This window comes from Dendrobates tinctorius, unplaced genomic scaffold (assembly GCF_039654945.1).
Source record: "Dendrobates tinctorius isolate UK_male_01 unplaced genomic scaffold, ASM3965494v1 ptg000060l, whole genome shotgun sequence".
NCBI lineage: Eukaryota > Metazoa > Chordata > Amphibia > Anura > Dendrobatidae > Dendrobates > Dendrobates tinctorius.
Genome location: NW_027361728.1, coordinates 13,480,911 through 13,498,845, shown reverse-complemented (window position 1 = coordinate 13,498,845; position 17,935 = coordinate 13,480,911). Strand labels below are relative to the sequence as shown.

The window sequence follows — 17,935 nt, the reverse complement described above, 5'->3', positions numbered from 1 at the left end:
TGGGAAAGACAGAATCTAATAATAAAAATCAGAAAATCACATTGCATGATTTTTAAATAATTAAATTGCATTTTATTGCATGAAATAAGTGTGTGATCACCTACCAGCCAGCAACAATTCTGGCTCTCACAGACCTGTTAGTATTTCTTTAAGAAGCCCTCCTACTCTGCACTCATTACCTGTATTAATTGCAACCGTTTGAACTCATTACCTCTATAAAAGACAGCTGTCTACACACTCAATCACACTCCACCCTCCACCATGGCCAAGACCAAAGAGCTGTCTAAGGACACCCAGGACAAAATTGTAGACCTTAACGAGGCTGGGATGGGCTACAGGACAATAGGAAGCAGCTTGGTGAGAAGACAACAATTGTTGGCACAATTATTAGAAAATGGAAGAAACACAAGATTACTGTCAATCTTCCTTGGTCTGGGACTCCAAGCAAGGTCTCGCCTTGTGGGGTAAGGATGATTATGATAAAGGTCAGGAATAAGCCCAGAACTACATGGGAGGACCCGGTCAATGACCTGAAGAGAGCCGGGACCACAGTCTCAAACATTACCGTTAATAACAGACTATGCCGTTATGGATTAAAATCCTGCAGGGCACGAAAGGTCCCTCTGCCCACGCCCTGGCCCGTTTGAAGCTCGCCAAAGACCATCTGGATGATCCAGAGAAGGTCATGTGGTCAGATGAAACCAAAATAGAAATTTTTGAACTCCACTCACCGTGTTTGGGGGAAGTAGAAGGAAGGACGAGTATAACCCTAAGAACACCGCCCCAACCATGAAGCATCATACTTTGGGGGAGCTTTTCTGCAAAGGGGACAGAATGACTGCACTGTATTGAAGGGAGCACGGATGGGGTTATGTATCGCAAGATTTTGGCCAACAACCTCCTTCCCTCAGTAAGAGCATTGAAGAGCACCTGTGGCTGGGTCTTCCACCATGACAATGACCCGAAACACAGCCAGGGCAACTAAGGAGTGGCTCTGTAAGAAACATTTCAAGGTCCTGGAGTGGCCAAGCCAGTCTCCAGACCTGGACCCAATAAAATCTTTGGAGGGAGCCAAAATTCAAACCCAGTGATGGTCCCGAAACCTGAAACATCTGCAGAAGATTTGTATGGAGGAGAGGGCCAATACACTGGTGCAGTGTGTGCAAACTTAGTCTAGAACTACATGAAACGTCTGACCTCTGTAATTGCAAACAAAAGTTTCTGTACCAAATATTAAGTTCTGTTTTTCTATTGTATCAAATACTTATTTCATGCAATAAAATGCAAATTAATTATGTAAAAATCAAACAGTGTGATTTTCTGGATATATCGGAGCAGAAAGCAGTGAATATTCATTTCCTTTAGTAGCAGGGATATGTGAAAGCCCAACAGCTGCAGGAAGCCGGGGGCTGACACTGTGCGCGCTACTAAAGAGCAATGACTACTCACTGCCCTCCACAGACATTGTCCCGGTGTGCAGAGCAGTAAGTATTCCGGCAGTTGTCCTCAGCTTATAAGCAGCACATGACGTCACTGCCATGCGCTGCTTACAAGCAAAAAGCTGCCGCTGGCACCGAAACAAGACGCTGAGAGGGAGCGGAAGAAGCTAAGTATAGTGTTTTTTTATTTTTTTTAATGTTTTTCTGATGGGGCCCTGCATACCAGGATGGGGATGAGGAGGCGATGCATACCAGGATGGAAATGAGAGGGCCACGCATACCAGGATGGCAATGAGAAGGGCAATGCATACCAAGATAAGGATGAGGGGGTCCGTGCACATCAGGATGGGGATGAGGTGGCCATGCATACCTGAATGGGGGGGCAGGCACAAAAGGATAGGGATGAGAGGGGATACATACATACCAGGATAGGAATGAGGGGTCCAAGCATACCAGGATTGGAATAAGGGGGCCATGCATGCCAAGATAGGGATAAGGGGGCCATGCATACAAGGATAGGGATGAGGGACCACATATACCAGGATAGGGGATGTTGACGGCTGGGACCTCCACATATAACGAGAACGGGGCTGTGAAGAGACCTATCTGAATGGAGGAGTGGCTGAATATGCACACCACTGCTCAACTCATTCTCTTTGAGACCTTTGAGCGCAGTACACAGCCATCGTTGGCATTCTGATATAGAGTGAATAGAGCAGGGGGGCACATGTCCAGTCGCCAATCTATTCAGGCATGGCTATGCAGTGCCTATTTCTAGGGTTCAATGGGGATCCAAACAGTTGGACCCCAATAATCAGAAAGTTATCACCTGTCCTATCACTATGTCATTGCTTATAATTATCTGAACAAGCATTCAAGGCTGGAATTACACATGGAAATCGTGCTGCAGCTCATCAGTATGTGGTTTACCACACCCCAGAGCTAGATTCACATGTACACTGCTAAGTACTAATGTAAAAAGTCCTCAGTGAAGATGCTACTTCTGTGTTACTTAAAGACAGAAGAGAAAATATTCCTTTTGCGTGTGCTTTATATGGGTGACATCATAGTAGCTGGTCTTCACTCATTAGCTCAGAAACAACTGAAAATTAGAGCTAGAAAGGCCTGATTCATCAATATCAGCATTGTTCACACCAGTCTTGATAAGGGGCGTCATGGATCCATGAAGGTACTAAGAGTGAGGCTTCTGGCATCACGCTCCATTTACCTCCCTTGGCATGAAGACGCCAAAAGTCACAAAACATAGGCGCAACTCCCAAGTTGCGCCTACATTTTGTAACTTTTCAAAGCTTTTACGGCAGAATTCTGGAGTGATGGCTATGATGAATGGTGCCCAAAGCCTGCAGAAAACTGGTTAAAAAGTAAGTAACGGCCAGAAATAATATTATTCCTCATATTCACAAAAGAAAGCAGGTACATTGTAATACCACAAGAGCTTTAGATGTTAGGGAGAAATTTCTTTTTTTTTTTATTGTTGCTGTTCAGAGACATTATGTCATGATCTGACAGTTTTAAATTGCACTGGGTGAACTTTTTTTACTTTGGAAAGTTCCAAGGTGTCTTGACTGTCCCCGGTGGTGGTTAGTGGTATTGCACTTTAGGTTTTTGTGCACTTAATTATGTATCAGGTGTGACACCCTATAAAGGTGTGCTAGGGGTGTGCAATCACTGCCTGTGATATTGTGAGATTGTTTTCACTCTGGGTTGGAGAGCCTGGAGGAAGGATGGAGCTGGTGAGGAGTCCTGCGCAGCTTAGCCAGGGGGGACGTGTTTCAGCCATGGTGTCTGGACGAAGGGCTGGCATGGCGTGGTGGGGTCGCAGTGATGGTGTCAGCGGGAAGTGTCTGCATGGGCTGGTGGAGTGGCGACTATGGAGAGTGGCACTCACCATATGGGACTTGGCTGCTGAGCTAGACTCAAGCATGCTCGACTTCGTGTCAGAAGCTGAACTCATCCTTGGGACTCTGGTACTAAGCAGCTGCAACTGGTGGTGGACTCTGCTCCAAGACTGCACTAAGGTGAAGGATCCTGTTATGGTGATGGATCCGGGTGGAGGAGAAGACGCACGCAGGTGGTGGGCTCTGTTGCTAGGAGCGCACGCAACAGAGCAAAGCTAAGTGGTGTTTCCCCTGTATTGTCTCTTTCCTCATGTGTGTTATTAGTGCAGTGGTGGGATTAGTCTCCGCACCGACCCATTCCCTAGTGAGGGTTTAGGGTCAGGGTGAGCAAGGGCATTAAGGTACGCGTGCGGCGGCAGGTGCGGAGCCTGTTTAGGGAATGTAAGGAGTGCAGGGACACTGGCTCAGGGGAGCTTAGGAGGTCTCCACGTCCCCCATTCCCTATCGCAGGGCCCACCATTGTTAAAGTTTCCCAGGTTCCCCCTTTATTATTTAAATTCGCCTTACTGGAGGCGGGGTTTCCAGATTGTATGTATAACGTGTAATTCCTAAATTCGCCAGGTGGAGGCGGCGTATCCACCTGCACGTTTTATTATTTAAATGCGCCCCACTGGAGGCGGTGTATCCAGGGTCACGTGTGTTATGGGTTCGCCTTGCGGTATCATCTGCGTCCTGACACACGTGACCATGACATTATCACAGGCCCTACAGTTTTTTTTTCTGGTGAGCTTTGGCCATGTGGAGACCTGTTTGTAATTGCTGCCGGGCCTCACTGAGGTGAGTGAGGAGCGGCATGGTGTGTTAGAGCCGCTGCAGCAGCAGTTATCAGGGTCTGGGGCCTCTGCTCAGCTAACCATAAAATCAAAAAAATGGCGGCTGCGGTCTGGCTAAAGCCCCCTAGAGTCGCTGCTGGGGAGCGGGACTGGTTCATGCATGCGGGCGCACCCAGGCAGGTGGGAGGAATGGTGCCCCACGGAGCTGCCTGGTATTCCCCGAGGAGAAGGGGTACGCCCCTGTGGTGAGCTGACTGGTGTGATAGTCCGCGGGGTTTACGCCATATCTTCTATACCATCGAAGAAGCCGCCCCTCCTGGTCGTGTGGAGGCGACCAGTGAGTGTATATATTTTCCTCCATATTCCTGCGGCTCTGGTACTAAAGCCCCCTAGAGTCGCTGCTGGGGAGCGGGACTGGTTCATGCATGCGGGCGCACCCAGGCAGGTGGGAGGAATGGTGCCCCACGGAGCTGCCTGGTATTCCCCGAGGTGAAGGGGTACGCCCCTGTGGTGAGCTGACTGGTGTGATAGTCCGCGGGGTTTACGCCATATCTTCTATACCATCGAAGAAGCCGCCCTCCTGGTTGTGTGGAGGCGACCAGCGAGTGTATATTTCCTCCATTTCCCGTCCCCTTCTCCTCCTGGTGTGTGCAGCAGGTGTGCTGCGGGGGAATAGGGACAAATCTCAACCCTCGCTATTAACCAACCCTGGAGGCGCAGACCTCATGGTGATGAGGGTTGGAGGGTGGTGACCCCTTGGTGAATAGCGGGGGTGTGAGTGTGGTGATGCAGGGGGACGCCTCTGCTGTCTAGTTCAGAATGAGTTCACCAATTATGACAAACGAATGTATGCAATAAACGTTCAGGTCCGGACCTGTGTGTGAACGAGCGTGTATGGTGCCACCAAAAAACATCTTGTGGAAGTGTGTTGTGGAGCCTGATCAGCTCATAACAAACAAACATACACATACATAAACTCGTTCCCCAGGTCGGCGCTGTGGAGATGAGTGGTGCCTCCAAAATAAACTTTATTGCCAATGCCAGCGGTGCGTTTGTCATAAACCTGAAGTGTCAGGTAGTGGTGGGGTGAACTCAGGATCTGGGCGTCCCCGCTGTAGGTGTTTCCCTAATGAGGGGTGGTCTTGAGGGTCCAGAGGCCCCTCATTAAGGAGGGGGTACTGTCATGATCTGACAGTTTTAAATTGCACTGGGTGAACTTTTTTTACTTTGGAAAGTTCCAAGGTGTCTTGACTGTCCCCGGTGGTGGTTAGTGGTATTGCACTTTAGGTTTTTGTGCACTTAATTATGTATCAGGTGTGACACCCTATAAAGGTGTGCTAGGGGTGTGCAATCACTGCCTGTGATATTGTGAGATTGTTTTCACTCTGGGTTGGAGAGCCTGGAGGAAGGATGGAGCTGGTGAGGAGTCCTGCGCAGCTTAGCCAGGGGGGACGTGTTTCAGCCATGGTGTCTGGACGAAGGGCTGGCATGGCGTGGTGGGGTCGCAGTGATGGTGTCAGCGGGAAGTGTCTGCATGGGCTGGTGGAGTGGCGACTATGGAGAGTGGCACTCACCATGTGAGACTTGGCTGCTGAGCTGGACTCAAGCATGCTCGACTTCGTGTCAGAAGCTGAACTCATCCTTGGGACTCTGGTACTAAGCAGCTGCAACTGGTGGTGGACTCTGCTCCAAGACTGCACTAAGGTGAAAGATCCTGTTATGGTGATGGATCCGGGTGGAGGAGAAGACGCACGTAGGTGGTGGGCTCTGTTGCTAGGAGCGCACGCAACAGAGCAAAGCTAAGTGGTGTTTCCCCTGTATTGTCTCTTTCCTCATGTGTGTTATTAGTGCAGTGGTGGGATTAGTCTCCGCACCGACCCATTCCCTAGTGAGGGTTTAGGGTCAGGGTGAGCAAGGGCGTTAAGGTACGCGTGCGGCGGCAGGTGCGGAGCCTGTTTAGGGAATGTAAGGAGTGCAGGGACACTGGCTCAGGGGAGCTTAGGAGGTCTCCACGTCCCCCATTCCCTATCGCAGGGCCCACCATTGTTAAAGTTTCCCAGGTTCCCCCATTATTATTTAAATTCGCCTTACTGGAGGCGGGGTTTCCAGATTGTATGTATAACGTGTAATTCCTAAATTCGCCAGGTGGAGGCGGCGTATCAACCTGCACGTTTTATTATTTAAATGCGCCCCACTGGAGGCGGTGTATCCAGGGTCACGTGTGTTATGGGTTCGCCTTGCGGTATCATCTGCGTCCTGACACATGTGACCATGACACATTATTATTTTTTTCAATTATTTTAGCTGTGAGAGAGTAAGATTTTTTTGCCGGACGAGTTGTATTTTTCAATATCACAATTTTCAATATATACGATTTCTGGTTGGCTTTTACGGGTGGTCTGAATATGGTAATAAAAAAGTTTGATTTGTTTTTGATCACAGACAAACTTTCGCGGTGTCTAATCAGCACATGATGAGCCTTTTGAAAATAAATAAATTTAAAAAAAAAAAAAAAAAAAAAAAAAAAATCGCTGTGTAGCCCTAGACTAGAATTTTTGAGGCAAATAAAGTCAGTAATTACCGTAGTTAAACACATTATTTGTGAATACACATTGCAAAGGAAAAACAAAAACGTTACCTTTAGCTCTGCGAATAAGAGGGAGACAGGCTTTGGTAGTTCGGACGGTGCCCCATAGATTTACCTCAGCCACTTCTTTGTAGGTCTCCATACTGGTGAACTCCACTTCTCCAAATGTAGATATTCCAGCATTGTTCACAACACCCCATAACCCTAAACAATGGTAAAAGTAAATTTCGCATTCATCTATGGTGCCTAACAAAGGCGATAAGGACCAAGCTGTTAAAATGATTTCTGCACAATTAACAAATAATATTTACTAGAGTTCGGTTTCCTTAAAGGAAGTGGCAAATGGATGGAATCTATCACTAGGTTTATGCCATCTAATCTGAGCACATCATAAGGTAGGGGCAGAGACCCTGATTCTAGCAATGTGTCACTTACTGGGCTGCTTGCTGTAGTTTTTTATAAAACCACTGTTTCATAAGCAGGAGATCATCACTAAAGGACTAAAAGCTGCTGCCATGTAACTGTCCATAGTCATGAACTTGGTATAACACCACCCCCACCATTGATTGGCAGCTTTCTGCCTATGCACAGTGTACACAGAAAGCTGACGATTAGTGGTGTGGGAGAGGTTATACAGAGCTCAGCATTCAGAGAACATCGACTGTATCAAAATTACAGCAAGCAGCCAAGTAAATGACTCAATGGGTCTCTGCCCCTGGCATCAAGCTTCTCTCAGAAGGAAGAGCTACAACCTGGTGACAGGTTCCCTTTAAGATCAACTTTCTTTTTTGCAGTTTAGATTTTTTTTTTTATACTGATTGTTGCTTATTAGGTACAATGATGTTGGAAGGGAGAGGGGCAGCCGGGTGGGTGACACCGTATGGGAGCAGGAGAGAAGATTTACAGAGTAACCGTCATTTTAATTTTTATTTCATAAATCAATAGCGCACATGATAGGAGATGAGAGAGTCTATGTAGCTAGAAGGAGGGGAGGAGCTTTGTATCTAGCTCCTCCTCCATCTACATGGAATTGTATCCATAGCAACTGTCATCCCCTATCCCAGTAATGGGAAAGTCCTCACTGAATAGAGATTTTACCTCAGAATTGAGACATTTGATAATGACTGATACATTCTGGCGGAGAAAGAAGTAGATTTGTCTGATAAGATATAATACAAAGTTTCTTGGTTTCATGTGAACTATTGATTTATGAAATAAACATTAAAATGAAGGTAAAGCTTTAAATATTCTGGGATCACAGCAATGGCAACAGAGATGTACCCTAGCATGTTGCTCCATGTATCCATTTTGTTTGTTCTTCTTACAGATGTGTAATTTTCCAATTAAAAAAAGTATCCAAGGGTTAATGTTTCTCCTTGCGGAGAATGACATGCTAAGCATGCCGAGATGAGGAGTCTTAAAGCCGCAATGCTCCTCTGGGAAATATGCAAATTGTCTCTTCAGAAAAGACGAGGACTAGAACTCTAGTGCCACCTATTGGAAGTGGCAATCCTAAAAGTCAATGTCAAGCCTTAAACGAGCCTTGTCACATGACTTAGGATAAAAGCCAAAACCAGACACTGTGTTTCGAGGTACTGTCCCTTGTCAGCCAAACTAGAGCTCACACTTTGCACTGTGTGAGAGGCATCTGACCGGTCAGCGGTTGGATCTCACATCTGTATTTTGGGCTTACAGATCCTACATGTCTCCTCCTCACAATTCAAATGTGATTAGCATAGAGGAGAACAGAGATTTAAAGAGATCCTGTCACCCTGAAAATGCTGTCCAATCTGCAGGCACCATGTTATAGAGCAGGAGAAGCAGAGCAGATTGATATATAGTTTCGTGAGAAAAGGTCCAGTATAACCTGTGTTTTATCATTGAAACCTCTGCTCTTTCTGGGATTATCAGTCCAGGGGGCGGTCCTATCAGTGACTGACAGCTACCTCTGTATTCACCTTTATACAGAGAGCTGTCAGTCACTGATAGTCCAGTGGGTGGTTCTGAGTATCCCAGAAAGAGCGGAGGTTTAAATGATAAAACACAGGTTTTACTGAATCTTTTCTCACAAAACTATACATTAATGTACTCCTCTCCTCTTGTTCTAACATGATGCCTGTAGACTGGACAGCATTTTATGGTGGCGGATTCCCTTTAAGCGAATACAGCTATTGTAATGAAGGAGTCTTCCCCTCCTGCTTTAAAGCTGGTAGTACTATAAAATAAAAATATAAATTCCCTCTGACACCCTACAACACACCTGGGCAAAGTGCGGCCCCCAGACCACATCCAGCCCCTGGCTATGCCAGTCTGGCTCCCAGACCGAGGCAATATAAACAGCGGCCCACGTGCTGCACTATGCCCTCTGCCGTCCATCCACCCTTACTGTCACCGCTATCCACATCCTCGGGATGCAGGCAACAGTGAATACGCTGGTATAGGAGGGGCCACCGGCTTATTGTTCCACCAATCAATGCGCGAGACGGCAGATGCGATGATGTCACTTCATCGTGCTGCTACTGACACTGCACAGGAGACAGGAACAGGGCGAATGTGTTTTTCTTTCATATGTGTATTGGATGGCTACATGTATATAGGATGCTCTATGGGGGCTCATGCTGTATATTGGAGGCTATGTGGGGACTCATGCTGTATATTGGAGGCTTAGTAGCATTATCGAACCACACAGGTTCCCTTTAACTTCCTCAGACCAGCAAGGAAATGTTAATTACTAAGGCTGGCCATACACATTAGAAGGCTGTTGACTGAGCGATGCTGCCGATAGACATCTCAACCAACACTCTCATACACTCGACAAGTGTTCCTGTGTTCTCTATGAGAAAGCCACCAGCCATGGAGAACAAGGCAATCCACAGTCCAATATCGGAAAAGCGTGATTAACATCTCCCTTGACCATATCAGTCTGTTGGTGCCACCATACACATCAGACTCTTGGCTGGACCTGTCAATATCAGCAGGTTCTGCAGACATTAGTCTAATGTGTATGGGGCCTTAATAAAAATTTTCTTTACCATTTTCTATATCTACATCTGGGTCTTACCGTCCAACAGATACAGTATATGCCGTATTCTGCATACTTGTTATTACCGGGGACTCACCCTTTTCTGGATCTTTCAAATGTTCTTTTATAAATTCCACAGCTGCGTCCACTTCTTCCTGCTTCACTACATTCAGCTGTAGAGTCTTCATCCTATCACTTTTCATGTTGTCCAGCTCCTTCACGCCAGCATCTCCCTTGGCCTATGATGGAAATAATATGAGCTCCAGTTACAACTCATTAGTAGAGTTGAGCGACTTTGGTCGGATCGGGTTTCGTGAAACCCGAATGAAACAAAATAAGTTTCAGATGAAACTCGTCCGACTAGAGCAAAAAAAGTCGGAGTTTCGTCCGACTTTTATTTCCCATTGACTTGCATTGGGGTCGGGTTTCGGACGAAACTCCGACTTTGTTTTGCTCTAGTCGGACGAGTTTCATCTGAAACTTATTTTGTTTCATTCGGGTTTCACGAAACCCGATCCGACCAAAGTCGCTCAACTCTACTCATTAGGCTTTTGTATGAAGGGCTGGTCTAGAGCACAGAACATTTTTCTGTGCACTAGTCATATGTTTTTATCTATTACACATTTCAATTTACTCCTAAAGCTGGAAAAGCAAAAAAAACACAAATCTTACCATCAATAACCTCTGCAGAAAAGAAAATGGTAGGAATTAGCAGGATTACCGCTACATATTAGGCCGGAAGCTTTTAGGCCTTTGATGTGCGACATCAATTTTCAGGTTTAGCTTTGAAGTCAATATATTTCTGTTCATCTTGTTTGATTTGCCTGTTCTGTGATATCGATCACTCACACAATGACTTTGTTCCTCAGCAGGCGTTGCCATGTTGTAAAATAAACCATATCACATAGAGACGATTAGGCGACCTTGTGGCCATACGCACCACCTCAGCTCTCACATTGTATTCTTCTCTAACGAAGAACCACACAGACATGTCATAACACAACTGGTAATGAAGGGTACAACCTACTAGATGTTTGACCGATATTCAGCCTCTTGTCACCTTCAGACAACTTGTTTTATTACCTATAAAAACAGTCTTCAGGCCTCACCTGCAATGTGGCATGTTGTCTGTGTTTGTATCTACCTAAATGTTTAGGCGGATTTGGCTTCCACGCAAAATAGCTTTCCTCCAGAAAAAAAAAAAAAAAAAAAAAAAAAAAGATTGTCTCGCTAGTCCCACCTCTGCTGGCTACTCTGCAAGTCAATGTCCAATTCTTTAATGGGGTTGTCCACTCCTGGGCAAATTTTTGTCAAGCACTGTAGCTTGCTAAATCTCGGTGGTGTGCAACATACTCACTGTTAGGAGTTAGCTCCGCTTGCCGGTGACAGGAGTCATTACATGAAGGCAGGTACACGAAAGAAAGTAGCAGAGGAGATGTATTCTAGATGGAACGCGACTGCAACTATGCAAATTGTATATTTTCAGTCACGCAACTGTTGGAGCCATCAAAAGGAGCCAAATCCAAAACAGTTTATACATGACACACCACTAGGATTTACCAAGCTGGAGGGCCTGCCATAAATTTCTTTACTGGGTGGACAACCGCTTCAAGTTTTACATGACTCAGGTGGTCGGACAAACTAGAGACAGTACTTTTTTGCTTTTTTGAGCTCCTAATTAGTAGAGTTAGTAATATGTCATCCCAAACAGCTAACTACCAAAATCTAACTCAGATAGTACTGGCTCCTCTTGTGGATCTCAAACTGGATCTTCACAATGAAAATCAGTATTTTACAAGAGTCAAAATCATCGAAGGATTTAATCAAATAGACTATGCTCACTAAGGCATGCATTTACGTAGGGGTGCATAACCAGCGGCACAGGGGCCATGTGTGCCCTCTATCCTTTCTATCCTGACCTCCCACTACCTGCTCATAGATATGCCTGGTAGTGTCTGATCCTCTGTATTTTCCATGTTAGGGACTAGTAGGGCGTCAGGTAGCACCATAGGGACCATAGTGATATGGCCACATAGTGCACTATGAGTGAAGTAGATGAAGTAAAGAAGTGGAAAAACAAGAGTGCTGCCATAATCATTGTAGTTTATGGGACTATAGTTTATGGGATGCTCTAGGAGTGCTGAACGCCTATGGAGAAAAACCCGCACACCAGAAGACTTCATCCACTTCAAATTTATGTTAAGAACCTATAACGCTGCCCTTCACCTCGCCAAACAGACCTGCTTCACCACCCTGATCTCCTCACTAGCCAACAACCCCAAGAAACTTTTCACTCCCTCCTCAGGCCAAAAGCACAAGCCCCTATCACAGACATTTGTACTGATGACCTGGCCTCCCACTTTACAGAAAAAATAGATAATATCCGTCAGGAAATCTGCTCCCAACCACCAAGTGCTGTGACTGCCATCCCTTCCTGCATCTCCCCTGGCTCACTTTCCACATTTGATCCCATCACAGAAGAAGTCTCCAGACTCCTCTCGTCCGACCACATGCACTACCGACCCCATTCCCTCACATCTCCAGTCTCTCTCTCCAGTCGTCACAACTCACCTAACTGCAATCTTTAATCTCTCCCACTCCTCGGGCATTTTCCCATCCTCCTTGAAACACGCTATTGTTACTCCATTACTAAAGAAACCCGCTCTCAACCCATCCCGCACAAACAACTACAGATCAGTCTCCAATCTCCCCTTCATCTCTAGACTTTTGGAGCGTCTAGTTTACTCCGCCTTACCCGTTACCTCTCCAGTCACTTCCTCCTAGACCCTACACAGTCCGGCTTCCGCCCCCTACATTCGACTGAAACTGCGCTCAAAGTGACCAATGACCTTCTGACAGCAAAACGTAACGGTGACCACTCTCTGCTCATTCTTCTTGACCTGTCTGCAGCTTTTGACACGGTTGACCACCATTTTCTACTCTCTAGGCTCCAGTCACTAGGCATGAAGGACACTGCTCTCTCCTGGTTCTCCTCCTATCTTTCTGACTGCTCCTTCAGTGTTTTGTTCTCTGGCTCCACATCATCTCCTCTTCCTCTCGCTGTCGGGTACCTCGGGGCTCAGTCCTTGGCCCCCTTCTCTTCTCTCTCTACACGGCCCAATTGGACAGACCATCAGCAGATTTGGCATTCAGTACCATCTTTATACTGATGACAACTATATACGTCATTCCCAGACCTTACCCTCGCTGTACTAAAGAACGTCAGTGACTGTCTGTCCGCACTCTCCAACATCATGTCCGCTCTCTATCTTAAACTCAACCTCTCCAAAACTGAACTTCTGCTCCCGCCGTCTACTAACCTGCCTAAATCTGACATTTCCCTCTCCGTGGGTGGCACCACAATAACACCCCGGCAGCAGGCGCGCTGTCTGGGTGTTATGTTTGACACCAATCTCTCCTTCACATCCCATATACAATCTCTTGCCCGCTCTTGCCGCTTACACCTAAAGAACATCTCTAGAATCCGCCCGTTTCTCACCACAGAAACAACAAAAACCCTCACTGTAGCCTTGATCCACTCCCGCCTGGATTACTGCAACGCTCTATTAATTGGCCTCCCCGTTACTTGACTATCCCCTCTCCAATCCATACTTAATGCAGCAGCCAGGATCGTCCATCTGGCTAATCGGTACTCGGACACGTCCGCTCTTCGCCAGTCCTTACATTGGCTGCCCATTCATTATAGGATCCAATTCAAAGTACTTGTTCTCACCCACAAAGCTCTCCATAGAGCAGCACCCTACTACACCTCCTCCCTCATTTCTGTCTATTGGCCTAACCGACCGCTGCGATCTGCAAACGACTTTCGACTAACCTCTGCACTAATCCGTACCTCCCACTCCCGACTCCAAGACTTCTCCCGCGCTACGCCAATCCTCTGGAATGCTCTACCCCAAGAAATTAAAACTATCCACAATTTGCATAGTTTCAGGCGCTCCCTCAAAACACATTTGTTCAAAGCGGCCTATCACGTTCACTAATCATAGTCATTCTATGTGTAAGTGTGCATGTGTAGGCCATTCAATATCTTAATCCATCCCTCACTCCCTCAAGATGGCTGGACCATCATTGTAAATACATCATTGTAAATACACACCTGTACTTTGTATCTCCCCCACCTCATTGTAGATTGTAAGCTCTCACCAGCAGGGTCGTCTTATTTTGCTTTAATTATTGTATTGTTAACGTTGTTACTTATGACTTATGCTTGGAACTGTTAAACTGTAAAGCGCTGCCGAATATGTTGGATTTATATAAAGATTATTATTATTATTATTATTATTATTATTATTATTATTATTAGAAAAGGGAAGAACTTGGATGTATCAGCATCTAGCATAAACTACAATTAAGAAGGCTATCATAATCCTCTACTGGATTGAGAACAGTAGAAAAGAGGACCTCTATCCTTCTGATAGGTGGGAGTCCCAAACTGAGAATCAGAATCTATTAGATATTTATGTTTTGAAGTTTATGATGTTTTATTGTGGGCCTTAGGGTTGGATCAACCTGACAATGTGGCTCTCAGGAAAAAGTTGTGCACTCCTTGTGTAATATATGCTCTCCAAAGCACATATTAAACAAATTTATTACGCAGATTCCTCACAGCACCATCTGTCACTATTGGAATCCATCCTAAAAAGCATACAATGGGTATGGAAAGTATTAAGAGTCCTTTACATTTTTCACTCTTTGTTTCGTTGCAGCCATTTGGTAAATTCAAAAAAATTCATTTTTTTCTCATTAATGTACACTCTGTACCCCATCTTGACTGAAAAAAAACCAAATGTAGAAATTTTGCAAACTTATTAAAAAAGCAAAACGGAAATATCACATGGTCATAAGTAGAGTTGCGCGACTTTGGTCGGATCAGGTTTCGTGAAACCCGAAAAAAACAAAATTTGTTTCAGATGAAACTGGTCCGACTAGAGCAAAAAAAGTCGGAGTTTCGTCTGAAACCCGACCCCAATGCAAGTCAATGGGGAATAAAAGTCGGCATTGAGTGGATGAATGTCATCCGCTCAGTGCCAACTTTTATTTCCCATTGACTTGCATTGGGGTCAGGTTTCCTACGAAACTCATTTCTTTTTTGCTCTAGTTGGACCAGTTTCATCTGAAACAAATTTTGTTTCATTCGGGTTTCACGAAACCCGATCCAACCAAAGTCGCTCAACTCTAGTCATAAGTATTCAGACCCTTTGCTCAGTATTGAGTAGAAAGCACCCTTTTGAGCTAGTACAGCCATGAGTCTTCTTGGGAATGATGCAACAAGTTTTTCACACCTGGATTTGGGGATTCTCTGCCATTCTTCCTTGCAGATCCTCTCTAGTTCCGTCAGGTTGGATAGTGTTATTTTAGCTGTGTTTTTAGAGTCATTGTCTTGTTGAAAGAATGGAAGGTGAACCTTAGGTCAAGTCTGAGGTCCAGAGCACTCTGGAAGAGATTTTCATCCAGGATTTCTCTGTACTTGGCCGCATTCATGTTTCCTTCAATTGCAACCAGTCGTCCTGTCCCTGTAGCTGAAAAATGTTAGGCGTCGGATTTCTGCATTTTCTCTGCAGGGATCCAGACCCTCACATTCTGCAGTCTCCTACTGTTTATCTACTGCAGAGGAGATCGCAGAGGAGATAGCCTCAGGAGAGATTTGCTGCAAGGCAAAGTCCTTCTGCCCTCCTACTGAGCATGCTCATGGGACGATCTCCCATTGGAGATCGGGAGTCATGTGCTCAGGTCCTGCTCCAGATCTCATTGGTCTATCTCAGAGATCTGGAGGCTTGCAGAAGGTCCCGGCTGCTATAAAAGGCACGCATGGCTGTTCCGCCATGCGCTAGTATAGACTTACTTGCTACTGTGTGTATGAGGACGGATGTATGATTCTGGTGAATGACTCATTATAAAACTCCTTCCCTCTGATATTACGTATGTAGTTAGGGACTGAGTTAGAATCAGCGCCAGCGCTCCTCTCTTGCAACATCCACAGCTGCTAGCGTCCGACATTGCGCTTGCGTCATAGCTTTGTCGTTTGGCGGCAGTGTCCATGCCGCGCTGCAGTAGCAGCTCTCTTTAGCGTCCGCAGCTGCGACGCCGCACACACGATAGGTCTAGACGGACGTAGTGCCGCCGTCTTGGGCTACTCCTGTGACCGGATACCGTGTGTGTATTTATACTGAGTACTGTGACCTCAACAGGCTCAGTCTTTGTATTTGTGTTTATTTTGCATCTCTGTGACTTAAGGGCATGTCACACTAAGCGATATCGCTAGCAATATCGCTATAACTTGTGACGTTATAGCGATATTGCTAGCGATATCGCTATGTCTGATACTTACCTGACCGCTCCCCCACTGATTATCGCTGATCGCGCGAGAACGTCCTGGACTGCTTCTCGTCGTCAGCTTCCTGCGGCGCTTCCTGTGGAGAGACGAGCGACGAGCGTGGAGCCGGGCGGGAGGACGCAGGATCGCCTGGTGTGACAGGAAAGTAGCGACCCCCGTCCCCTGCGATGTCGCTGGTGAGATCTGCCTGTGTGGCAGCTCACTAGCGACCACTTAGCGATGTACTAGCGATCCTGACCACGTCATATCGCTGGTCGGGATCGCTGGTACATCGCTAAGTGTGACAGTACCCTTAACTGAGATTGCTCTGCGCACCTGGGTGAAGTTTAACCCTGTGCGCATTACAGTGGCGGATTAAGTGGACTATGGGCCCGGGGCTGTTCATAAAACCTGGGCCCCTGTACCCCCCTTCCCACCTGAGCGCTGCGGTCCCCGTGCGGGAATTGACAGCCGTACGGACCGCAGCACTTGGTTTGCTGCGGGTCCATACGGAAAACCCGCCACCATTCCACCACGTGTGGACATGGCCTAAAAAGACGTTGCACATAAGCTGTAGGCCTACGGCCAATACGCACAAAATCGCCCAACGTGATCCTGGCCATAGGGGATCCACTTTAATGTCCCCACTTTAATTTGAAGTCCCCTTACTTCATCCATTGCAGTCCCCTATCACCCACTCACTTCATCTGCAGTGCCGCTTCATCATTTGCAGCCCCTTATCCCCCCTTCCATTTTATCATGTGCAGTCCCCTTCCCCCCCCAACTTCATGTGCAGCCCCACTACCCCATCATCATGTGCAGTCCCCCTTACCCCCAATTCATCATGTGCAGCCCCACTCACCCCCCCTTCATCATATGCAGCCCCACTCACCCCCCCTTCATCATATGCAGCCCCACTCACCCCCCCTTCATCATGTGCAGCCCCACTCACCCCCCTTCATCATGTGAAGCCCCCACTCATCCCCCCTTCATCCTGTGAAGCCCCCACTCATCCCCCCCCTGTACAACCCCAGTCATCCCCCGTTCATCATATACAGCCCCCAGTCACCCCCCCTTCATCATATACAGGCCCCAGTCACCCCCCCTTCATCATATACAGGCCCCAGTCACCCCCCCTTCATCATATACAGGCCCCAGTCACCCCCCCTTCATCATATACAGGCCCCAGTCACCCCCCCTTCATCATATACAGGCCCCAGTCACCCCCCCTTCATCATATACAGCCCCCAGTCACCCCCCCCTTCATCATATACAGGCCCCAGTCACCCCTCCATCATATACAGGCCCCAGTCACCCCCCCTTCATCATATACAGGCCCCAGTCACCCCCCCTTCATCATATACAGGCCCCAGTCACCCCCCTTCATCATATACAGGCCCCAGTCACCCCTCCTTCATCATATACAGGCCCTAGTCACCCCCCCTTCATCATATACAGCCCCCAGTCACCCCCCCTTCATCATATACAGGCCCCAGTCACCCCCCCTTCATCATATACAGGCCCCAGTCACCCCCCCGTCATCATATACAGGCCCCAGTCACCCCCCCTTCATTGTGTACAGCCCCCACTCACCCCCTCCCCCATTTAATTCATTTTATAAATAAAAAAAAAATAAAAAAAGTTCCCCATACTTACCTCACAGCCGGCTCGCTCCCCAGCAGCGCCTCTGCTTTCAGCATCCTCCGGGACATGTCGGCGCGTGCACGATGACGTCATCGCGCACGCCCGACATCTGACCCGGAAGTACAGCCAGAGCTGAGCAGCCGTCAAGGTGACGGCTGTGCACAGCTCCCGGCCCCTCATAGAATGTGACGCGGGCGGCTGTCTGCTGCCGGCGGCG

The 17,935-nt window shown here is 47.1% G+C and overlaps 1 protein-coding gene across 2 annotated transcripts in view; it reads right to left on the bottom strand.

Annotated features, from left to right (window-relative positions):
• Positions 1-17,935, bottom strand: part of BDH1 (3-hydroxybutyrate dehydrogenase 1) — a 62,346-nt gene that overhangs the window by 3,160 nt on the left and 41,251 nt on the right. For both annotated transcript variants that reach the window (XM_073578703.1, XM_073578704.1), the window contains exons 5-6: positions 9,838-9,979; positions 6,770-6,922 (exon numbers count right to left, since the gene is read on the bottom strand). In XM_073578703.1, coding sequence (XP_073434804.1) covers positions 6,770-6,922; positions 9,838-9,979 — 295 coding nt within the window. The remainder of the gene's footprint in view (positions 1-6,769; positions 6,923-9,837; positions 9,980-17,935) is intronic.